Source organism: Taudactylus pleione, unplaced genomic scaffold (genome assembly GCF_031769625.1).
Source record: "Taudactylus pleione unplaced genomic scaffold, aTauple2 ptg000007l, whole genome shotgun sequence".
Taxonomy (NCBI): Eukaryota; Metazoa; Chordata; class Amphibia; order Anura; family Myobatrachidae; genus Taudactylus; species Taudactylus pleione.
This window is the reverse complement of record NW_028284410.1, coordinates 1,116,281-1,141,452: the sequence shown is the minus strand read 5'-3', so window position 1 is coordinate 1,141,452 and position 25,172 is coordinate 1,116,281. Positions and strand designations below refer to the sequence as shown.

The window sequence follows — 25,172 nt, the reverse complement described above, 5'->3', positions numbered from 1 at the left end:
ATCTGGGGATCGCAGCAGGATACCAGAGTCTGTACTAGCCGGGCTCTGGAGGACTCCCTGGGCTGCTGCCGGATCGACGGGGACAGGTAAGTCGCGTGGTCACCGCTTGCGGTGACCCGCGTGTACATGCAGCCTTATGCCTCCGGTCTCTGGGGACAGACCGGAGGCGCTAGCGGTGGCGGCGGGCTCCCCCTCCATGGAGGCATACCCCGCGTGTCCACAGCCCACCAGGGATTATAGCGGCAGCGGGAGCCGGCATCCCGGGGGGTTAATTGCTAGCCAGGGGAGGAAGCCTTCCCTGTCTAGCGGCTCCTCCCCTCAGCGCGCCTTTCAATACTAGTCTGGCGTCGCTGAGCTGCTTCCTCCGCGGGCCACGCTTCTTCTGAGGTCTCCAGCGGCCATTATCTCTCGGTGGTGCTGCAGAACTCCTAGGATGACAGTGAGCCCAGTCCCCCTGCGTACCTGGCCATTTTGGGTGAGCGTACACAGCGCTATAGCCTTCCCAGACACTGAATCTGGGCAGTTGAATGTAGCGACATTGTGCAGTATATTATATGTCATGCTTATGTATGTACAGTATATATGTCTGCATTGTATGTGACTTATGCTAGTGCTGACTGTCTGCTTTTTCTCTCACCTGTCAGTGTATATCTATCCCTTTTCTTTATCTGCCCTAATACAGGTGTACCTGGGGTGGTTCTGAGACCTCACATATATATACTTAATATTTGTGAGGTTTGTTACATACTGTTGCGTGCTGCACGTTGCCATATTTTAGATGGAACTGTGAGTTGCATACGCTGATAATGGGTCCCTGCAGCTACTCTTAGCGTTAGTCAGGACCGGTATGGCGCTGCTTAATATTTCCGTCAAGATAGTCAAATATATCTGACCAGGAGATTGCATACGATACTGCACCCATTATTGCTATCCTGCAAGTCATAGCCTGCAGGAATTAGTGCGGAGGATTTTAACTCAGAAAGGTTTATGTATGCGGCGCCATCTGGTGCCGGGCCCCTTACACGACCCCCTTAAAGGGCGGTTTATTTCTCAGGATCCTCTCCTTTGAGGATCGCCGGGCGGGCCCCATTGTCGTCACTCGCTTGGAGTTACTTCACCATACTGCCCTTTTCAACTCGGGGTATCTTGAAATTTCTTGCAGTTTACCCCTGTGTCACAGACTATCGCTCCCTGCCGGGGTTTTTCACAGTACATGAATTACCTCCGATACCACATCGGTCTGTCATTCCCCTTGCAGGGATTACCACAACGGCCACCCTGGTGGATGTCGTATTCTACGAAATTCTAAATGGCGTGATATACGCCCTGTGGTTACTTCCCAGTGGCTCTGCCGTGAACTGGATGGTGTATTCTGCTCTTTCCCTCACATGGGGGGAGCCGATTTCAAGTAGTATTATCCCTGCTTTGGGGCTGGTAGCCAGGTTCATTCTGGATATAGAGAATGTCGATCCTGCACCTGTATCATACATTTCCCATTTCTGCCCAGCGGGTGGATCTCATGGCGGGAGTCTGGCTGTCGCCATATACGAGGAGTCACAAAGGCCTCCTGTTTCCCATTCCCTGAGGGTCCTCACAAGTAATGGAATCTCCTTCTGGGGTGGATTTGTATGTTCATCATCGGATTACAGGCATTAATACGCCTCCCATCCCAGCCTGGACGGATTTTACGGATCCGTAGGTGGTAGCTTTGCCTGAAATCAATGTACTCGTTTTCAGGGCCTGTTGCCCGTCCTACCATGGCCATCGCATGGTGATGCTTTTTTAACGTTTTTCCCCTCCAACACGTCTGGGGTTCAAATGTCTTTTGCCGCTCACATAAAATATGCAGTGGTCATGTGGGATTACCTACATGGGATGCCGGTCTTCTAACTGTATCCGCCGCAATACCCTATGACTACGTTATGGGAAAGCAGAGGTGCAGACTCCTTCCATGGGGAAGATCTTGTTTGGTCCTGACCTTGACAAGATTGTTGCATCATTGGCAGTATCATTAATGGAGAGATACTGTCTTTAGCTACTCCCACTACATTTGGACTAACTCTGTTAAGTCTTTTTGTCGTCAGGGTCAGCCTAAAGGCCTGTTTTTTCCTAGGCTGTCGGCCTCCACGGGGGCCACCATATCCAGTACCGAGCAGTCCTGGACTTACGGACGACCCTGCTTCTACCCCTGAGGATAAACCTTCAGCCTGACGGGACAGGTCTACATCTGGGGAATTCCAGAGTGAGGTACTGATTCTCTACGGCCTCTCATTGCTCAGGCGGCCTCCTCACAGGCGTTGTTCCACGGGCCCTTCTTCAGACGATCAGGGCCTTACATTCCCAGAAAGCTATACAGTCTTGGCGGTAAGCAGAGCTATTTCGGCCAGCCTCACTATCTCAGCAAGGGACTGGTTGTTCTACTTTCTTTCTGGGGCAGTGACCGACTGGTCCTCATTTGCCTATACTCTGTCTCAAATCCCTGAATCAGATTCCAAGGGTGCCTGGACTCAGGTGGAATCCTTCATGCTCCATCATCCGACATTTGGAACCTGTGGATTTTATGGTATATCTTGAGTATTCAGGATACGTACCTACGGGTACATACAGAGCCCTCTCATCAGCATGGGTTCAGGTTTGCTGTGCCACAGCAACATTTGCAAGTTTCGGGCTCTGCCTGTTGGGACTGTCCTCAACTCCACCGGGGTTTACAAGCTTTATGGATTTTCTGACAGTTCACCTGTTCAGTGTATCCGATTGCTCCTTTATCTGGGCGGCCTCCTGCTTTTAGCAGGATCACCGAGGTACTTTACCGCTAGGTCAGACTAACCGTGGCTTCTTCTCGGCACAGATAAGTAGTCAACGGAGAAAAAGTCCTCCCTGCATCCCTCACAGGGTATTCTTCATCTGGGAGCACTACTGGATTCTCAGAATCTTAGAATTTTTCTGGCGTAAGACAAGATCTCAGCTCTTCAACTTGGAGTGTGCGGATGTCTACGCAGTCGACATATGTCATTACTCTTGGTGATGCACGGTCTACCAGAGTGTCTACCTTTTGGTAGGGTGGAATGTGCTCAGTTACATTCCAGGCCTTGCCATAATTGACTCCTCTCCGGATGGATCGAGTTTTTTCCATCGGATCGCTGTTCGCATGATGATGCTCTCTCTGGAGGCGAGTCGGTCTCTGTCCGGGTGGCTATGGCCATCTCGTCCAGGGTATTCTTTGCTACAGACGGTGTCTGGTCCGCATTCGTTTCGGGGCAGCTGGACGTCTGTCGCTTCCGCCCTGCCACTTAACTTGTTGGAATTTTAGGCTGTCTTGGGCCTTCACTCTGGCCTAACCCATATGTCACGGTGAACCTGAATAGGTTCAGTCCGACAGTGTCACAACAGTGGCTTCCATCTAGGCAACACTGGTAGTTGGGTGGCAGTGACAGGAATGTCATACATTCTGACATAGTCCAAGGGTCTTCTCCTGGCCAACTCTGCAGTGTTCATTCCGGGAGCTCTCCGCTGGGAAGCGGGTTTCCTCAGCCGTCACGCCGTGCATTCCGGGGGCTAGTCTCTTCTCCAAGACAGGTTTCAACTCCTGGTGAGCAGAGGGGGCCTCCCTGAGGTGATTGAGCCTTATGGCCTTCTGACTCTATCACACATTGCCGGTGTTACAGTCCAGCTCTAGGAGTACTGAAGCTGCCTTCGGTGACTCTTTGTCAGTGAAGTGGTCCTTCCACTTTGGTACCTGTGTCCTCCGGTCTCCCTTCTTCCTCGAGGTCTTCGGAAGTTTAATTAGAGACGGAGGGGCTTTCCTTCTGGGGGCTCCAGTTTGTCCCAGACATCACTAGTACTAAGATTTTCGGAGTCTCCTCATCGATGCGCCGTTCCTACTGCTTCACTATCTAGACCTGTTGTCTCAGGGTCCTTGTTTTTCGCTAGACCTGGATCGTTTGTCTTTGACTGCGCCCCTACTGTGGTCCTAGGGCTTCCCTGGCTCTGTCTTCATTGAGATGTTTAGAGCAGATAGGCCAGACTTTGCTGGCATCTGCCATGGACTGTCGCATACATAATTCTTATGGTATCGTACCTGTCAATACGATCCTCCGGTGTCCAGGATTTCCAGATATTCTGGCATTCCTTCCGGCTGGCTTGGGTTTCACCCTCGGCATGGCCTTCCTGACAGTGCGGATCTCTACACTGTCAGGATGGTTAAGATGTGGAATTGCTCCACTCTGGTATCCAGTTCATCCTTTGGAGTGTTTTTCTGGATTATGCTTCCATTTATCCTCCCTAGGGGCTCCTTGGGAGTTAGTAGTGGTTCTTCGTTCCCTCTGGGGACAGTCAATGGAACCGCTGGTTGTGATAGCCATTACATGGTCTATTGCTTTGGCTCTCTTTCTCTCAGGGTGTTTATATCGACCAGGTGAGTGTCGGAATTGGGAGCGTTCTCATGTGGCTCCCTCTTCTGGAGGGCATCATGTCAGGGTGTGAGTTGCTCTCGCCCTGTGTTTCTTCTTAGTGATTTTTAGGTTCCATATTATTCTGGAACTTATGGTACGGCCATTCAGTCCCCAGTCCTCTCAGCTGGTGTGGCCTCATTGACTGTGGTTCGGCCTCTGTGGGTTTGTGATCCGTTCAGGTTCCTTACGGAAATCGGACTCCTTATTGGTGGTCTGAGATTTCTGGTTTTAACAGGAAAGGATGGCCGGCCTATGGCCAAATGTTGGCTGGATGGCCTCGTATGTCTTCTTCAGGGGCCTACACATGGGTAGGCCTTTCTGTTGTTGATGCTTGTTTTTTCTCGGGCCATGTAACCCTTGTGGGCGGCTCGCTGTGGCGCCTTGGCTGTTTTGCCTTGCTAGGTGGCCACGTGGTCTTCTGTCCACACCTTTTTTTAAGGTTCTAGGCATTGGTTTCCTTTGCCTCTCAGGATGCTTCCTTTTTGGCGGCGGATTCTCCTCTCAGCACAGGAGCGTCCCCACCCTTGGTTGAACTGCTTTTGGACATCCCCAAGGTCAACCCTATGGACCCTGAAGTAGAAAACAAGAGATGTGGTAAGAACTTACCTTTGTTATCTCTGTTTCTTCGAAGTCCATAGGGTCCACAGGGCGCCCGCCCTGACGCACCTGGCTTCATATGGGCTGTGTTACTGGTCACCGGTTTCCCGTCTCCTTTTCTGTGAGAATGGTTCTTGAGTGTTCCAGTTTTCTTTTTCTCTCCTCCTCCGGCCTTTGGCTACTTATAAACTGAGGTGCCTCTGGCTGGGGGGAGGGGTTATAGGGAGAGTGGACCCAAGTGCATCCTGGGAGCTAAAAGCTTTAACTGCGTGGTGCCCGGATTTGGTTCCCAACCTATACCCCAAGGTCAACCCTGTGGACCCTATGGACTTCGTAGAAACAGAGATAACAAAGGTAAGTTCTTACCATATCTCTTGTTTTTCCATAGACGAACACAGAGAGACAAGACAAGTCTGAACTTGTCAGAAGCATGGTTAGTGCAAGAAGGGTTCAAGTGCCGTACTGAATATTTTTTTTTAATCCTGTTCCCAAAGGCATATTAAAATCAAACTTATACCAAAGAGATTGTATTTAAGTGTATAACATACTTTATGCACAAAAAATTTAACATACACTTTTTTTTAGATATTCAAGGTAAAATGTGACCTTAAAATGTAAGTCAATATTTAAATATAAATATTTTTTTATGAAAACTATGGTCCCTTAGCTTCAAAACAAGACCAAATGAAATGTCTACCACAATTAGAAGCAAAGTTCTGATTTTTTTTAGTTGACCTTGCAAGCATAAATTTGACATTTGTTTTTGTCTAGTTTGCAACCCTGTTGCATGAACACAGTGTATCACTGAGGGCTAAAATTTTATATATGAATGTTACTTTATGCCATCTATCATCCTACCACATTTCATGAAAATGAGTCGGGTTGAAAAGTTACTTTTTTTTGTGATTTGGCATGGAATAACCCTACTACTGAATGTGGTTATTAAAATATCATCATGTTTGTATGTTTATACTAGTTGTAAAGCCCCTTCCAAATTTAACAAATTATGGGATAGATGGGCTCTTTCTTGCCTGGACCTTCGTAGACCTGTTGGAGATCCTTTTGTGTAATCTATCCTCTTCTATTCTCCCTCTTCTTTTCTCTGTTTTCCCCCATTTTGCTTTTTTTTTTTTTTTGTTTGATTTTCTTTTACCTCCATGCGCGAGCTGTTTATATGCTATATTTGTGATTTCAGGCTAGGTTTACTGTTGATTTCTACTTCAGGGTCCATAGGGGGTCCACAGGGTTGACCTTGGGGTTATAGCTGGAACAGGATCCATGGGCACCACACAGTTAAGCTTTTAGCTCCCAGGATGCACTTGGGTCCTCCTCTATACCCCGCCCCCGAGCCACAGGCACCTCAGTGTAAGCTGGTGCCCGGCCGGAGTCGGTCACCGCGCAGGGGGGCTGCAGGAGCAGCCCCCAGAAGCTTTTATTTTAAGTTAGATTTTATTTATTTTAATCTCCTTTTACTACAGACGGCAGCGAAGGGCTGTCTATTCAGACGCCCACGCTGCCGCTCTGATCCCCGACTGGCGCCGCGACGCCAGTACTGATCTGGGGATCGCGGCGGGAGGGCAGAGTCCGTACTAGCCGGACTCTGTCTACCTCCCAGGACTGCTGCCGGAGTCGCCGGGGATGCAGGTAAGCCGCGCGTCGCTGGCTAGCGGCGGCGCGCGGAATACCTTAAATGCAGTCCTTTAGCCTCCGGTCCTGGGGACAGACCGGAGGCTGGTGGCAGTGGCGGCGGGCCCCCCCCATAACCCGTGGGACCACTAGACCACCAGGGATAAAGTGGCAAGCGGGAAGCCAGCATCCCTGGGGCCAGCCAGGGTAGGAAGCCTTCCCTGTCAGCGGCTCCTCCCCTCAGCTCAGCGCGCCTTTCAGCACGCAGTCTGGCGTCGCTGAGCTGCAGACTCTTCGGCCACTTCTCCTCTGAGGTCTCCAGCGGCCATTTTCTCACAGTGGCAGCGCAGATCTCTCAGGGAGCACGCGGACCGGTCCCCCTGTGTACCTCTCCCCTGATTAAGGACAGCGTACACAGCACTATAGCCCTCCCAGACACTGAGTCTGGGCAGGTTGATTGTAGTGTAAAGGTGCAGTGAGTATATTTTCCTGCATGGTATGTGACTTTTGCTAGTGCTGCCTGTCTGTGCTTATTTTCCGCTTACTGTCAGCTTATACCTATCCCTTTACTTCTCCTACAAGCCCTACAGGTGTGTGGGGGAGGGGCTTCTACTGACCTCACTTATATAGATCACGTATTTGTGAGGTCCGTCACATACAGTTGTGTGCTACTCAGTGCCATATTGTGGGCTGTTGTTCAGCACACCGGTGAGTGCGTTTTACTTCTACCCTGGTGCCAGATATTTAATATATTCTGTCATGTCAGATGAGGAGGTTGAGCGCTCAGTGGCTCCGATGTTGGCCTCCTGCGGACGCTGTTCTGCAGGAGTGGATAGGGAGGATTTGTCACAGGAGGGTCTGTGTAGTCGGTGCCAGGTGGCTCCTGGCCAATCCAGACCTTCTCTGACGCAGGAACCACCGTGGGCGATGTTTTCTCAAGTGCTGGTGTCTTTTGCGGACCGTCTATCGGTCCCAACTGCTCTCCCTACTAGGGCGTTACCCCAGCCGACCATCCCCCATTCCCCGGGTGTCCCGCAGTTATTGCGGAGTCCTCCTGGGTCTCAGTCGGTGGGTCCCTATGCGGGGTTGCCTATGTATATACAGGCTTCCCCTGTGCCGCAGCAGCCTGTGGTACCTTTTCAGGCCCCTATGGTGACTCCTCCACCCTGGGTGGATGTGCTCTCCAACTCAGTACAAAATTTGGCGGCCGCTTCCTCGGTTTTTCAGTCAATGTTGCAGACTGACATGCCTTCTAGGGTTTCAAAACGCTCACTCATGGCATGGGCTGCTCAGGTATCGGACTCAGAGGGTTCCTCAGATGATGGGGAGGTCCCTGATGACACTGACTCGGACGCCTCGGTCCAGGAAATGGATACCAAGTCGTCCATTAATGTGCGAGCACTGGTTAGGGCGGTGCGAGCTATTCTTCTTATAGAGGATGAGGCACCGGTTCCTAAGTCGAAGTTTCCTAGTTTCAAAAAAACTAGGGTGGCTTCTGCGGTGTTTCCCCTGTCGGATCAGTTGACGGATCATATGGCGGTAGCTTGGCAGGCGCCCAGTAAGAGATTCCTTCCTCAGAAGCGGTTGGCTTCTAATTATCCCTTCCCTGAGGCACATTGTAAAAAATGGGAAACTCCACCGGCGGTGGATTCCCATGTCACCCGTTTAACTCGGGGCGCTACTTTACCATTACCGTCGATATCCTCGCTGAAGGATCCCACGGACAGGAAAGTTGAGACTTGTTTAAAGTCTATTTACTCCCTCTCCGGGGCGGTGGCCCGACCGTCCATGGCCATCTCTCTCTTTCAGTGGTGTGAGTCCAGAAATTATGATCCTCAGGTGTTCCGAGTTTCTAGGGTTTTGGAATTTCTTCAATCAGGATTGGACCTCGGCTTACGCCTTGCATCTCTGAAGGTTCAGGTTTCCGCCTTGTCTGTGTGGTTTCAACGGCGGATTGCAATGCTGCCGGATGTTCACACCTTTTTCCAAGGTGTTCTCAGGATCCAGCCTCCCTTTGTGCCTCCTGTGGCTCCTTGGGACTTGGCGGTGGTTCTACGGGTCCTGCAGGGTCCTCCGTTTGAGCCTCTTGAGTCGGTGGAGCTCAAGTGGCTGACATTTAAGACCGTTTTTCTCCTGGCAATTGCTTCGGCCAGGAGGGTGTCTGAATTGGGGGCGCTTTCCTGTCGCCCTCCTTTCCTGATTTTTCACCAGGACAGAGCGGTGCTCCGCACTCGTCCTGAGTTTTTGCCCAAAGTGGTCTCGAAGTTCCACATTAATCAGGAACTTGTTGTGCCAGCTTTTCAGTCCCCTGATGTTTCAGCTGGTGAGACTTCCTTAGATGTGGTCCGGGCACTTAAAATTTATGTGGACCGGACGGCTTCGGTTAGGAAGTCTGATTCCTTGTTTATCCTCTTTGGTTTTCACAAGAGGGGTTGGCCTGCCAACAAACAAACGTTAGCCCGTTGGCTTCGTTCCGTTATTTGTGAGGCTTATGCACAGGAGGGTTTACCTGTGCTAGCCTCTGTTAAGGCTCATTCCACTCGTTCTGTGGGTCCCTCTTGGGCTGCTAGACGTGGCGCTTCTGCTGTTCAGCTGTGTAAGGCGGCCACTTGGTCTTCTATTCAAACGTTTTTGAGGTTCTATGCGTTTGACACCTTCGCCTCTCAGGATGCATCCTTTGGGCGCCGGGTGCTCCTTTCAGCACAGGAGCGTCCCCGCCCTTAGTTGAACTGCTTTGGGACATCCCCAAGGTCAACCCTGTGGACCCCCTATGGACCCTGAAGTAGAAAACAAGAGATATGGTAAGAACTTACCTTTGTTATCTCTGTTTCTACGAAGTCCATAGGGTCCACAGGGCGCCCGCCCTGACGCACCTGGCTTCAAATGGGCTCTGTGGCTGGTCACCGGTTTTCCGTCTCACATTGCTGTGTGTATGGTTTCTTGTGTGTTCCAGTCTTCCTTCTCTCTGTTCCATATTCTCCTCCGGCCTAGGCTGCTTACCAACTGAGGTGCCTGTGGCTCGGGGGCGGGGTATAGAGGAGGACCCAAGTGCATCCTGGGAGCTAAAAGCTTAACTGCGTGGTGCCCATGGATCCTGTTCCAGCTATAACCCCAAGGTCAACCCTGTGGACCCTATGGACTTCGTAGAAACAGAGATAACAAAGGTAAGTTCTTACCATATCTCTTGTTATTTTTTTGACTGTATATTTGGTATTATATCGCTTTCTTTTCCTTTCCCATTGGCAACACTTATGTGTTGTTGTTTGTTGTTTGTTATTATAATATGTAGAAAATTTTCCAATAAAAATCTACATTATTTAAAAAAAAAAAAAAAAAAAAAAGTTTGTCTTGTGCTTTGTTTTACCCTCTGGTGTTAACCCAGGATTCTTCTGTGTCACGCAGTGACTCCATTCCTGATAAGATGGAGCATGACTGCAGATGCAAGGAGGTTGACAAGTTAGGTAAGCCCAGGCTTGCTTTATATGTTTCATTTGATTAAGCATTGGGGGTGTTTAAAATTATATTTCAGTTTTTTCGTAGCACATACACTTCTATATGCATTCAAAAACAGAAAACCTTATGTTCCTTACATACCACTTGTTTTTGATTTTTTTTCTACTACCTATAGCAGATGAAGATGATTTTCTTTTACCCCTGACAAAGGACAACAGTCACAACAGCAGCTTTGAGCTTATTGGTTCTATGATTCCATCTTACCAGCCGTTAAGCAAGATTGGACGAGGATCGCTCCATCCTGGTGTAGGTGGATTCCGTTCCCCTTCCCCAGTTCAATTCAAAGCCAACTTTCTCAGCTCTGCATCAAAGGTGAATTTAAACTTTTTTTTTTTTTAGTCCCAATGTTTCATCATTTTATATATATATATATATATACTATATAGATACAGTATGTTGAAATAATAATCGTTTTGGACCTAGCTCCACCAAATTTGGCGTGGTCTAGTTTGACCAGGAATAGGTTTATGCCTAGCTTTATGCCTTAGAGCCACATTCTGTCACACGATCCCTAAAAATGGGAACCCTTAAATTACACGGTTTGCGGGGCTGACTCCAGTGGAAATTGGCTGACATGAATAGGCTTTTGGTACTTGGCAGTAAAATCCCTTTCTCCGATTCCACCAGGGACACTAGAGATCAAGACCCTGGGCTATAGACTGGTGGATGAGAGGAACTGAGACTTTAAATTTATAAGTGTGAGTGACTCCTCCCCCTCTATCCCCCAGAAGCCCCAGTTGGAGAATTGGGGCCCGACGAGGCAAACAGATTCAGAAGATACCACTTAGGAGAAGGAGTCAAACAACCAGACTGCAAAAGCCGAAAGAAACATGCAAAACAACAAAACATTTTACATGTGTAAAAAAAAAAGCACAATAGCAGGTAGAGCAGCGCTGGGAGGGCGTCCAGTGTCCCCTGTGGAATCTGAGAAAGTGATTTTACTGGAAAGTACCAAAATCCTATTTTCTCCTTCATCCACCATGGGACACTGGAGATCAAGACACTGGGGACGTCCCAAAGTTTTCCCCCCGGGTGGGAGAGCTCTGAGAAACCTGCAAAACCCTGCGACCAAAACTAGATTCTGTGGATAATGGCGAATAAAGGTATGGACCGTGGACCAAGTGGCCGCAGGGCACAACTGGGAAGCAGAAGCGCGCCCTGACAAGCAGCCCAGGAGGCTCCCATGGAGCGAGCGGAATGGGCAGTAAGAGACCAGCAAAAGCCTGCCACTAGAAATGTAGGCCTGTTGAATGAAGACGAATCCCTCTGGTCTTTGTCTGCTCAAAAGCAGGCCAATTCAAAATACACAATTAAAAATGCACAATGTGTACATGGGAAAATATGTTGCACAATTTAAAATACACAATAAAAATTCGCAATCACAAATGTCTGACGGTATGGTGAAAGAAAAACAGTATACCGTCCAATGGAAATTGTAATACAGGTAAAGTGGGACTGTTGGAACAGTCCTATCTATAATAATACCAATGCTGATGGAATTTGTGATACAGGTGTAGATTTACTGTCCATTGTTGTGATGTCACAGAATCATCGGAAATACAATTCAGCAATCTGCAGGTTAATAACGATGGTATAGAGGACATTGGGTAGGGTCTAGTAGATAAAATCAATGTTTGGTGAGTGCATGCACCCCCTACCTCATCCTGAGTGGCAGCCCAGTGGCTGGTTGCAAGAGTTGTATAGATGTGAGAAAAGCCTCCTTCTAGACGCAGGGCGCTGGTTCCCTGTGTGAGACAACAGCTGCCGCCTGGTTGGAAAGGGGCAGCTGCTTCTTCAGTCGCTCCGGCGGAGGGTGTGTACAAATCCCTCACCGCTGGTGTAGTTGTTCCTGGGGTCCGTCCGGCGACTCGGCGAGTAGAGGGGGCGTTCACCAACGCGTTTCACCCACTAGAGATTGTGCAGGCTTCGTCAGGGCTGTGTGGATGTGAAGTTTGCAGGATATCCTTTATTTAAAGGGCTTGCTCTGTCCCTCCTTAATTGTTCATTGGGAGCCAGTTTGCAGGCATCAGCAATAAATGAGTTTGTTAACCGCTTGTGGTCCTGATTGTTATGGTGTCTCCATTTAAATCCCATTCTCAGTATTCACAGTGTATAGCACAAACTCATATAGAGTGGAATTCATATAGGGTAAGGATTATATATATATATATATATATATATATATATATAATATGAGGGATTTTTGCTCACCCTCCGCCGAAGCGACTGAAGAAGCAGCTGCCCCTTTCCAACCAGGCGGCAGCCGTTGTCTCACACAGGGAACCGGCGCCCTGAGGCTTTTCTCACATCTATACAACTCTTGCAACCAGCCACCGGGCTGCCACTCAGGATGAGGTAGGGGGTGCATGCACTCACCAAACATTCATTTTATCTACTAGACCCTACCCAACGTCCTCTATACCATCGTTATTAACCTGCAGATTGCGGAACTGTATTTCCGATGATTCTGTGACATCACAACAATCTACAGTAAATCTACACCTGTATCACACAAATTCCATCTGCATTGGTATTATAGATAGGACTGTTCCAACAGTCCCACTTTACCTGTATTACAATTTCCATTGGACGGTATACTGTTTTTCTTTCACCATACCGTCAGACATTTGTGATTGCGAATTTTTATTGTGTATTTTAAATTGTGCAACATATTTTCCCATGTACACATTGTGCATTTTTAATTGTGTATTTTGAATTGTGTAACATATTCTCATCTATACTTATTTCAGACCTTGTCATTTTACTATTTTAACTACATTAAATTCTATCCCATTATGCTGACTCATTAGTCCAATATCTTTAGATCTAGTTACAATACTCAATAACAAGCTCTTACATTGCGCTACCTACTAGACATACCTTTGTACTATCAGATCCCTTCCTTGGTGATATTTGGGAAACCACCAGTGTCTAGAGCTGTAATAGTAACTCACCCCCACACTCCCAGTTTTAAGGAGCGCACTTACACCACTTCATATATTAAAAGCAGGCCAACCTTGTTTAGAAGCGTCATAAAGCACAAACAAGGCATTCGACTTCCGTAAGGCATCGGTACAGGCCACATAAATCCTGAGAGCCCGAATTACGCCTAGGGTGAGTGAAGACTGAAGTATCCGAAAACACCAGAGTCACTATCTGCTGATTTGATGTGAAAAGCAGATACCACCCTTGGTAAAAAGGATGCCTTAGTGCGGAGTTAAACACGATCATTGGGAAAATTGAAATAGGGAGGTCGACAAGAGAGGGCTCCTGATTCAGAAACTCTCCTAGCCGAAGCCAGGGCCAAAAGAACTGTCTTTCTCTTGGTCCTTCCAAGTGAGAAACTTAAGTTCCACATCTTCCAAGGATTCAAACATTGAAGATTGGAGAAACATCAGCACTGAGAGGCCAGGATATCCGTTTGCTGACTGAGATTTCCTGGCCTCTTTCCCTCATCGGCGACCAGCATGCGTGACCCCATGGTCCCACAGATTATCCAATGCGTTCTAAAACGCAGCTCAGATAAGTAATGCATTCGGTAGGTGTGATGCCTCCTGCTGTATTACCATAATTGCAAGGACGAAATTGCAAAGCTGCTGTTGCCCGGTCACCCTTAACGGGTCCGTGTTGACACGGATGCCGGATGTGACGCCGAACTGCTCCGATGTCGCATCTTAGTCTGTCTGGCATCTGTGTCCTCTGGCAATAAGGAGATGATAGTGAGGGTTCTGGAAGACTGGATGCGGTGCATTGGGGCGGGAGGGAGCTGCATTGGTTCATTAATGCCACTTTCAGACAGAAAATGGCAAAAAACCCTGGAATTTTCCCGACATTTGTATACCAGGTTGTTTTGCCATTCTGTCTGTACCCCCTTCAGACAGAAGAGCAAATTACCGGGTCAAAAATTTCAACCCGTTTATTTGCTGATTTACACGGATATTTCTTCTGTCTGAAAGGGTCAACCCGGGTCTAAATTCCCGTTTCTCCGACCCTGGTAAATTCTTTGGTCGAAGTCCTGGGTATTTAGACCCGGGTTGACCCTTTCAGACACAAAAGGGACCCGTGTAAATCACCAAATTACTGGGTTGAAATGTTTAACCCGGTAATTTTTGATTCTCTCTGAAAGAGTTATTACAGGTAGCTTACTGAGCCAGTTCATTAGTGCATTTTCCAAGAGGTGCAACAACTATCTGCTCCTAAGTGAAGAGCTAAACAAGCATTACAACATGGATGACACATTCTGTGCCTGTCACTCCACAGACCCACAGGGACTGTTCAGTTGCTGCAGATTGGACCTATTCCGCCTACTGAATTAGCTAGGACAGGATATGCAAAGAACATTCAAATAGTTTAGATACTCTACTAAAAAAAACTGTTTGAGGGGGAATTCAATTATACCCCTTTTACACCAGAGCAAAAACCTGGGTTTTTGCTGGGTTTACCCAGGTCGCAGCTCAGTGTAAAAGGGTCCCTTAAAAATAACCTGGGTCAAGTGACCCTGCAATCCAACCCAGGTAGCTACCAGGGTTGGACCCAGGATGCACCCAGGTAATGGTGCAGTGTAAACGGTGCAACCCGGGTTATCTGACCTGGATCATGCCTAAAATGAGTGGATTGGTGGTTGTGGAGCATTCAACTCCCACTTTTTATGACCTCACAGGTTTAGCAGGGCAGACCTGAGTTCAGTGTGAACAGGGCTGACCTGGGAGTAACCCAGATCAAAGGTGCAGTGTCAATGGGTCTGACCAGGGTTGGAACCATGTCCAAAAACCCAGGTCGGACCTGGGTTTTTGGTGGAAAAGAGGTATAAGTCTAAAGTGGCCAGGATTGCTTTAATTGTTTGTGCTGCAGGGCGCGAGTGCTCATCATTTCGCATTGCAGTGTATATGGGCCAGGGAGAGTGCCCCAAGTTTAAATCATTGTAAAGTCAGGATTTTAAACATTTGAATATTGCGTCTACTTCTTGATGCCACCCGGCTGTAAATATTTTTTGGGGAGAACGCTGCACATAGTAGTAGGGCTCCACAAGAGTAGTGCATTACACATTATGCTCTTCTCCCCCCTCCCCCTAAAGACCACAGTGCATCAGTTCAGTGCTGATGCGCTGTGTCTCAGTCCCGGCCGGCTCCACTGAGCATGCGTGGGATCTAGTAAGCATCGTGAGATCCCGCGTGCAGCCTTGGAGCCGCCAGCCACCACAGCTGGGACAGCGCTGTCCCTGCTGTGGGTATAGGGCATCACCAGGCTGCAGCTGTCGATGGCTGCAGCTGGTGGAACGATCAGGTGAACTGACAGTCATGCATAGCACTGCCGATCGGCGCTATCTTGTAGATAGCAGCACCGATAATGACGGGCTCAGCATTTACCGCCCAGACCCCCAATCATACATGTGGGAGAAGCGGTATCTGTGTACGTAAAATGCGCTAATGCCGCTTCGGCGGTTCATACATTTCCCCGAGAAAGATGTATAGAGCGAGAGATGTAACTATATACTAATTTCGTGTCATCTCTGTGTATGAACTTAGAGCTCTGGGAAGATGTCTGAACCATCTCTACCTGTGGAAGACTCGCAGGATCTTTACAATGCCTCACCTGAACCTAAAGCCTCCTACCTCTGTGCTGGTGTGGACTCTCAGTTCCAGTTTTCTTTGGAAGATGACACGCAGAGCCAACTTCTAGATGCTGATGGGTAAGACTGACTTATGATTAATAAGACTGACCAGATGCCATTATTTTAAATTGTGGAAACAAGTAATGGTAATGCTTTGTCTCCAAAGCTTCCTAAATGTAGGCCATAACAGAAGCAAGTACAGCTCTGCCAAGCAAAGGCTGGTACTGGATACCATGGATGAGAATGCTATGGATGCCAATATGGGAGAGTTGCTGGATCTCTGCTCAGGACAATTCAAAAGCTCTCTTTCAGGCGCCAGCCAGCCCGACGATTCCAAGAAAGAAGCCATGGATGAGTTGCTGGGACTTTGCTCAGGAAAATTTGTGTCGCAAGGTAAAGGGGGCATCTTGTGGGATTTTTTGTGTAATCGTATTCAACTGCTAGAAATCCATGGAAGCAATTCTGGAATTGTTTCTAGTTTTAATATGCACACTGGTCATTCGTGGTAGTTCCATTGTGATTTTACTGCATGAAAATGGTTTAGGAAACCTACAGTATGCTGTGCAATGCTAGCTTTCATTATTTTTCCTAAATGTAGAAAAATAGCCAGTTTTTAAAAGTGGTGAACTTGAAGTCCAGTTTGGTAAGAATTTCTGGAGTTGGGAGAAAAGTGTGTGTATATTATGTCACACTTAAATTATATAGTTGAAGGCATTAACTGTATTCATCTTGTTGAATTAATGGTTTGTAGTTTAAATAATTTTGAGTGCAGTGCATTTTGTTAAATATAACAACCTCATGTTTCTAGTGTCTGTTGGCTCAGAAACTAGTAGCAATGAATGAGCTATTGGAATAACAAACTATAAGCAGCATGGAAAACCTCATTCGTATACTTTGAGTAAATGTTCAGTCTTGAATAATGTAATTTTTTTTGGTTGGAAGTAGGGCACACTGAGTGTTAAACTTGCTTTCAAATTATGTATATGTATGTCTATAAATATAGTACAGGTGCGACACAGTTGAGTTTTTGGAGTGCCCTGACAAGGAGTGCTTTTCAAGCTTCTTACTTCAGCAGACAGTAAATACTGACAGGAATTGTATATTCTGGAATATTAGAGTAGACAAGCCGTTCAGACTTGGGTGAAATGGTTCCTCCCCATCAACTGTGGGAGGCTCTGAACCTGGGTCCATTAGGTCGGTCATCAACTGTACAACTGTATGGTGTTCACACTCCACAGACGACATAGATGCATACATGAATGTCAAAATATAGGATGGACCACAGTGCTTTCTCATATTGGCTATTCATGTTTCATCTAGGCTTGTCCATATAGATCAGTGCAGTGATTTTTGCACTTCTCTAATTCACAAAGGTGGTTGTTCATCTATTTCCTGCATGATCAACTGATCAAGGCGGTAGACCCAAGGGGAGGTGCGCTAAAGAGTGATTAAGTACCAACCATTCAGCTCCTACCTGTCAGATTACAGGCTGTTTGAGAAATGACAGGAGCTGATTGGTTGGTACTTTATTCCCATCCACTTTTCTTTCTCTCCAAGGCTTAATGCATCTTCCTCCCCAGTCTTGCAGACCTGGGGGGAATCTTGGCCTTAGAGTTTTACTGTTGTATAATGAGTGATTCAACTTTCCAACCAATGATATTCTTGGATTTATAATAGTGTTCTTACCAAAGGACTCAAATATTCTTTACGGGGTAGTCCTGGTTTGCTCACAGACCAGTATCTCCATCTTTGCTCAAAGACCCTAGGAAAAATGGTTTGCTCATTCAAACTGAGCTAATGTCGAAATGGCAAGTCTCCCCTTCACTGGGCCATCCAAGTTTTTGGATAGTCTCCAAACATGTATTTCTACTTCAGGGTCCATAGGGCTCCACAGGAGACCTTGGGGTATAGACTATGGCTCTGCCGTCGGACACCACACAGTTAAACTTTTGGTCCCAGGATGCATCGGGGCCTCCTCTCCTATACCCCGACCCCAGGCCAAGGCACCTTCAGTTTCGTAGGTGCCCGGCTGGAGTCTGGTCACTGCACAGGGGGCCTGTCTTGCACAGCCCCTGGAGATCTTCAAGAGCGGTCAGCACAGACAGTTCAGCGGACGTCCATGCTACCGGCGCCGACCACCGGTACTGATCCGGGGTACTCGGCGGGCGCTTGGGGGTTCCAGCTAGCAGGAACCCCCAGGGAGCCCTGGACTGTGGCCGGAACACGGGGACAGATCAGGTAAGCAGTGGGCGTCTGTGGTAGGCGCCCGCTGATTCACAGTCCACTCTCCCCAGGGCTTGGGGCTTTCTGAGGAAGGCAGTATAGTGGAGCCAGGCACTGAGCCTGCGCTCACACTAGACCACCAGAGATGTGGGGCTGGAGCGTTAAGGAAGCTCTCAAGCATCCCGGGGGTTAATTACCTGCCAGGGGAGGGTTCCTTCCCTGTAGTACACAGGAGGCCCCTCCCCCGCTGCTCTCAGTGCCTTTCCATTGCGGTCTGGCGGGCTGAGGCAGCGATCCTCCTCCTGGGCCCGCCTCCTCTATCCTCTCCGGTGGCCATTTTAGTTATACATGACACCAACGTGTAATGTATGAGTGCGGACCCTGGTCCCCCATGCATATCTCCTCCAAGTAAGGTCAGCCTATGTAGCGCTATTCCTACGAGACTGTAGGTCTGTGTAGTTGATGATAGCGGAAGATTGTGCAGCTATTTCTCTGCATGGTATGCGACTTTCTTCTTCAGGGTCCATAGAGGGGTCCACAGGGTTGACCTTGGGGTATAGGTTGGCAATCAAATCCGGGCACCACGCAGTTAAAGCTTTCAGCTCCCAGGATGCACTGGGTCCACTCTCCCTATAACCCTGCCCCCAAGCCAGAGGCACCTCAGTTTGAGTAGGTGCCCGGCCGGAGTCGGGTCACCGTTCTAGCAGGGGGGCTGATTATTAGCCCCTAAGCTTACTTTTATTTTATGAGTTTAAGGTTTTTTTTATTTACTTTTAGACTCTTCTGGGCGGCAGCTTCGGACTGTCCATAGGACGTCCAAGCTGCCGTTCCGTCCCCCCTGGGGCCGCGACGCCATCACAGATCTGGGGATCTCCAGAGTCTGTGCTAGCCGGACTCTGCGGGCACCCAGGACTGCGGCCGGATCAAATCAACGGGGAGCAGGTATTGTCTCTGGGGACAGACCAGAGGCGCTGGCAGTGGCGGTGGGCCCCCCCTCTCAGGAGGCATACCTCGCGTGTCCACTAGACCACCAGGGACTTATCGATCTGGAGCCGGCGTCCCAGGGGTTAATAGCTGTCCAGGGGAGGCAGTCTTCCCTGTTCAGCGGCTCCTCAGCTCAGCGCACCTTTCCAGCGCAAGGTCTGGCGTCCCTGAGTTGCTTCCTCTGTGGTCTCCGGGTGGTCATTTTCCTCTATGGTACAGCGCAAATCTCCTAGGATGGCAGTTGGTCTAGTCCCCCTGCGTACCTCGCCATTTGGGTCAGTGTACACAGCGCTATAGCCTTCCCAGACTCTGAATCTGGGCAGTTGAATGTAGTGCCATTTGCAGTATATTATATGTAATGTTTATGTGTATATATTTCTGCATTGTATGTGACTTATGCTAGCGCTGACTGTAGGTGCTTTATTCTCTCACCTGTCAGTGTAGATCTCTTCCTTTTCTTCACAATCTGCCCTAATACAGGTGTACCTAGGGTGGTTCTGAGATCTCACATATATATACTTGTCAATATTTGTGAGGTTTGTAATGGGTCCCTGCAGCTAAGTTTAGCCCCAGTCAGGACCAGTATAGCGCTGCTTGATATTTCCACGATGATTGTTAGTCAGATCAGGAAATAGAGCGTGATACTGCACCCATTTTTGCTATCCTGCAAGTCATATGCTGCAGGTATGAGATGGAAGATTTGATTTAGGAAGGATTATGTATGAGGTACCATCAGGTGCCAGTCACCGTACAGGACCCTCTTGGGCGGTTTGTTTCTCAAGATCCTGGCCTCCATTACTGATTGCCTGGCAACCCCCGTAGTTGTAGCCCACTTGGGGTTGCTTCGACATGCTACCCTTCCCTCTCAGGGTATCTCGCAGCTCTTGCAGTTTACCCCTGTGACAGACTATCGCTCTCTACCGGGGTTTTTCACAGTACATGCAATTCCCTCTGGCATCACAACAGTCTGTCATTTCCCGTGCAGGGATTACCACAAGAGTCACCCTGGGTGGATGTCGTTTCTGAGAAACACAAGATGGCGTAATAAACGCCCTGTGGTTACTTCTCAGTCAACACAGATATTCAACCAAGGGAGAACCGGATGATGTATCAGTCTCCTATCCCTTTCACACGAGGGGGAGCCTAAATCAAGTAGTATTTTCCCTGCTTGTGTGCTGGCGGTCAAGTCCATCCTAGTTATAGAGGATGTCGAACCTGAACCTAAATTGAGTCACCCTCAGTCTAAAGCTGCATACACACTGATTTTTTGAACGATTATCGTTAAACGATAATCGTTTGAAAAAATCGTTCACTTTCTGAGTCAAACAATGAACGATTATCGTTCATGCGCGTTCACATTTGTAGTTCAGTCAGACTTGTCAACTGAACGGTTTTCATTAAGGGAATATGCAAAAATCCTTTGTAGTTTAAAAAAATCGTTCATTACACTTTTAAAAATCTGACAGATAATCTGACAGAAAATCGTTCATAAAATCGTTGGTAACAAAATCGTTGTGTGTATGCAGCTTAAGCATTAAAGTGTCTTCGGCTGTTTTCCCCCTCTCTGACCAGCGGGTCGATCATATGGCGGGGATCTGGCAATCGCCAATTAAGAGGTATCACAAAAGCGTTTGGCCTCATGTTACCCATTCCCTAAGGGTCATTGCAAGTAATAGGAATCACCTCCTGCTGTGGATTCTTATGTTACTCGTTTGATTAGGAGCGCTATTACGCCTCCAAGCCCTGCCCTTATTAATTCTACAGACAAGTGGTAGCTTTGCCTGAAATCAATATACTCGCTTTCAGGGACTGTTGCCCATCCAACCAGGGCTATTGCATGGGTGGCTAATGCTATTGAGTGCTGGGCTGCTGCATTTGTAGACCTTTTTTCCCTCAAAAGCTTCTGGGGATCAGATGTCTTTTGCTGCTCACATTCAAGATGCTGTTTCCTATGTAGAAGTGACAACATGGGATTCCAGTTTCCTAACCTCCAGGGTTTCGGCCGCGACTGTATCTGCCGGCCATAACCTGTGGCTTCGCTCATGAAAGGCAGAGGTGGACTCCAAGATAGACCTTAAAATGGATTACCCTATAATGGGGAGATCTTGTTTGGCCCTGACCATGACAAGATTGTAGCAACGTTGGCAGTATCACAGACTGCATTTCCGCCTTCAGCTGCTTCCACTACAAGGCCTCAGACATCGGTTTATTCCTTTTGTCCTCAAGGAAAGCCTAAAGACCAGTCCTTTTCTAGGCTGTCGGCCTCCACGAGGGCCACCATGCCCAGAACCAAGCAGACCTGGAACTCCAGATGCCCTGCTTCTAAACCTGAGGATAAACCTTCAGCTGCCGGGACAGGCTTTCATCTGGGAAATCCCAGAGTGAGATGCTGACTTTTGTTAGTTCGCCCAGTGCTGGTGTCAAACCACAACGGAGGCTTTGGTAGGAGATAGGGTCTCTCAGGGGTACGCGCTCTCTTTGCTCAGACTGCTTCAGCTCCTGTTTTGCTTCACAGGCCCTTCTTCAGACTCGAAAAAGGCCTTACAGATCCAGAAAGCTATACAGGCCTTGCTGTAAGCAAGGGTAATTATGCCAACCCGACTATCTCAGCAAGGGACTGGTTATTCTACTTTCTTTCTGGTTCAGAGGCCGAATGGTCCTCATTGGCCTATCCTCAATTTCAAATACCTGAACCAATTTCTAAAAGGTACCTAGGTTCAGGAGGGAACCCCCTACGCTCCATTCGAGCTATGAAACCTGGGGACTTTTATGGTATCGCTGGTTATTCAGGACGCATACCTACGGGTACCTAATGAGCACTTTCATTAGCATTATCTCAGTTTTGCTGTGCCACAGCAACACTTCCAGTTTGCAGCTTCTGCCCTGTTGACTGTTCACAGCCCCACCGGGGCTTACTAGATTTTGGGCTTTAATGACAGCCCACCTACTCAGTATATCCGACTGCTCCTGTATCTGGACGGCCTCCTGCTCTTAGCAGGATCACAAGGGTACTTCAAAGCCATTTCCAGTTAACCATTGCTTTCCTTCACAAGCACGAATGGTTTATCAACTGGGATGAAGTCCTTCCTGAATCACTCATTAGGTATGATTCATCTAGGAGCCTTGCTGGATTCTCAGAATCAGAGAAGCCTTCTGACAGACTAGATCTCCACTCTTCTACTACGAATGTGCAGATGTCTCCACAGTCGACGAGTGTCCTTACTCAGTAATGTGGGTCCTGGTATCCACGGTGTCTACCTTGGGAATGGTGGAATTTGCTCAGTTCCATTCCAGGCTTTGGCAAAAATCTGATCCCCTCCAGGTGCAATGGGTTTCTCCATCGGATCAATGTTCAGACGATTTTGCTCTCTGGTGGTGCATCTGTCTCTATCTGGGTGGCTATGGCCATCTCATCTAACCAAGTGTCGCCCCTTTTTGAATCCTGTACTGGGTACTCCTTACAATGGACGCCAGTCTCCGGGGCTGGGGCGCAGTGACTAGTCCGCACTCCTTTCAGGGACATTGGCAGAGTAGAATCAACCGACGTCCAATCACCTTTTTGGAACTTCAAGCTGTCTTACGGCCATCACTCTGGCCTACATATATACTTCAGGGTAAACCTGTAAAGGTTGTCTGACAATGTCACAACAGTGGCTTACACCTAGGAGACACTCTTAAGTTGGGCAGCAATGACAGAAGTGTCACACATTCTGACATGGACCAAGGGTCACCTCCCGGCCAGCTCTGCAGTGTTCATTCCAGGAGTCCTCCATTGGGAAGCGGACTTCCTCTGCCATTACGACGCGCATTCTGGGAACTGGTCTCTTCGCCATGAGGGGTTTCAACTCCTAGTGAGCAGATGGGGCCACCCAGAGGTGGTTCTCATGGCCTCCTGACTCTGTCACACACTGCCGGTGTTAGGGTACAGAACTAGAGATACAGAAGCAACCTTCGGTGATGCGTTGTCTGTGAAGTGGACCTTCCAATTTGCGTACCTGTTTCCTCCGGTCTCCCTTCTTCCTCGAGTTCTTTGGAAGTTCGATCGAGATGAAGGTACTGTCCTGCTGGTAGTTCCAGTTTGACTCCGACATCACTGGTACTTAGTTTTTCGGAGTCTTCTTAAAACACTCCGTTCCTGCTGCCTCTGACAGGACCTGCTGTCTCAGGGTCCTTGCCTTTCCCTGGATCTGGATCGTATGTCTTTGACTACGTCCCTACTGTGGTCCAAAGGATGCTCTGGCTCTGTCATCATTGGGATGTTTGGAGCGCGTAAGCCAACTTCTGTGAGAATCTATCAGTGTGGCATACATATTTCTTGAGGATCGCATCTACAGGTACGATACCATAAGTGTTTCGGGTTTCCAGAGTTCTGGCATTCCTTGCAGCTGGATTGGGTCTTACCCTTCTCCTGGCCTCCCTGAATGTGCGAGTCACTGCAATGTCAGTATGGTTTGCACGTAGAGTTGCTTCGCTCCCGGGTATCCAGGCCTTCCTTCAGGGTGCCGCTGGATTCTACTTCCCTTTATCCCCCCTCTTTGTTATGGCGTTTGCATCTACCAGGAGAGTGTCGGAATTGGAAGCGTTCTCAGGTGGCTCCCTCTTCTGGATTTTTCACCAAGACAGGTATGTGGGTCGCACTCGCCTTGTGTTTCTTCCTAAAATGGTTTTTAAGCTCCATGTTATTCGGTAACTGATTGTACCGACATTTCGGTCAACAGTCCACAGTGATCGTGCTGAGCGACAAAATGTGTAGGTCCCAGGGACCCGCCACGTGATCATTTCTGGGTTCCATCATAATTTATGCTTTAGAGCTCCCCATTGAACCTTCAGACCTCCCCACATGCCCATATACACCTAGAATGCCCCTCTGATACTCCAAATTGAATCGGTCAGACTGCAGTACCCATTAACAATAATGGGGACTGCAGTCTGCTGCGGTAGTTAGCCTTCTGCAGGAGATTTCTGTGAATCTTCTGCATTAGACTGTTCTAGCATAGCGGTAATACATAAAATTATGCAGAAACTGTAGTTTCAGCGTAATTTTATGAAACCACGGTCCAATAAATAAATTTTATAAATATACTAAAAAAAATGTTTTCTTACCTTTTGAATGCTTAAGGAATTTTCTGTGTCTAGCTGTGCACTCTTTTCTGTCCTTTTAATTCTGTGGGAGCTGGATGGGGGTGTGCTGCGCTCATGCTGTAGGTTCTTTTGGCTCCTTATCTTGACGTATGGGACAGGTGTAGGAGGTGGGGAGCCCAGGCACGGGAGTAGGAGGTGGGGAGCCGGTGACAGGAGGATTTTGGAAGTGGATTTAGGGGTAGGCAGGGACAGGAGAAGGGGTTGGGTGCCCCCAGATATTAGAGGAGAATGGGAGCCACATACAGGAAATGATAGAGGTGAGCTGGGGATAAGTGAAGTGGACAGGGGAAGGGGCTGCGTTCCAGGTATCAGATGTGGAGGGGAGCTAGGAACAGGAAGGTTAGGCAGGGACAGCAGAAGGGGCTGGGTGACACTGGGTATTAGCGGGGGTGGGGAGCCACATGCAGGAGCAGGTGGAGGGGAGCTGGTGACAAAAGGAACAGGCAGGAACAGCAGAAGGGGCTGGGTGACATATTAGAGGGAGTGGGGGGGGGGGGGGCCACATACAGGAGCAGGTGGAGTGGAGCTATTGACCAGTGGAACAGGCAGGAACAAAAGAAGGGGCTGGGTGACACCTGGTATTACAGGGAGTGGGGAGCCACATACAAGAGGAGGTGGAGGGGAGCTGGCGACAAGAGGAACAGGCAGGGACAGTAGAAGGGGGTATGGGTGACACCGGGTATTGGAGGTGGAGGGGAGGAGGGGATTAGAGCCAGAAAGACGGGGACTGCTGGGGCCAGGTGCGCTTCAGTACTGTTGTCCTCATTTGCAGCAGGCACCTGGCTGGCTATTCCAAACATGCTTTTGGCCGCGCTGTCCACAGGCAGAGGAGACGAGAGACTGGGGGCGGGGCCTTGTCTCCACTGTTCTTATGGCCGCACATAGTGAGGGGGTGGGGCCGCGGGTCTGCACTATACTGCTGGCAATAGGCTGCACACGCAGCCCAGCAGAAAACAGTGGCCGTCCGGAGCTATTAAAATAGGACCTGCCACTCTGTACAGTGGCCCAGCCCTTCTGTCTTCTGC

At 48.6% G+C, this 25,172-nt stretch overlaps 1 protein-coding gene across 1 annotated transcript in view; it reads left to right on the top strand.

Moving 5' to 3' along the window:
- The window catches only part of CLSPN (claspin), a 169,529-nt gene that overhangs the window by 65,090 nt on the left and 79,267 nt on the right, over positions 1-25,172 (top strand). The window contains exons 12-15 of the mRNA XM_088460613.1: positions 10,077-10,135; positions 10,303-10,499; positions 15,713-15,876; positions 15,965-16,191. Of these exons, the coding sequence (XP_088316739.1) occupies positions 10,077-10,135; positions 10,303-10,499; positions 15,713-15,876; positions 15,965-16,191 (647 nt within the window). The remainder of the gene's footprint in view (positions 1-10,076; positions 10,136-10,302; positions 10,500-15,712; positions 15,877-15,964; positions 16,192-25,172) is intronic.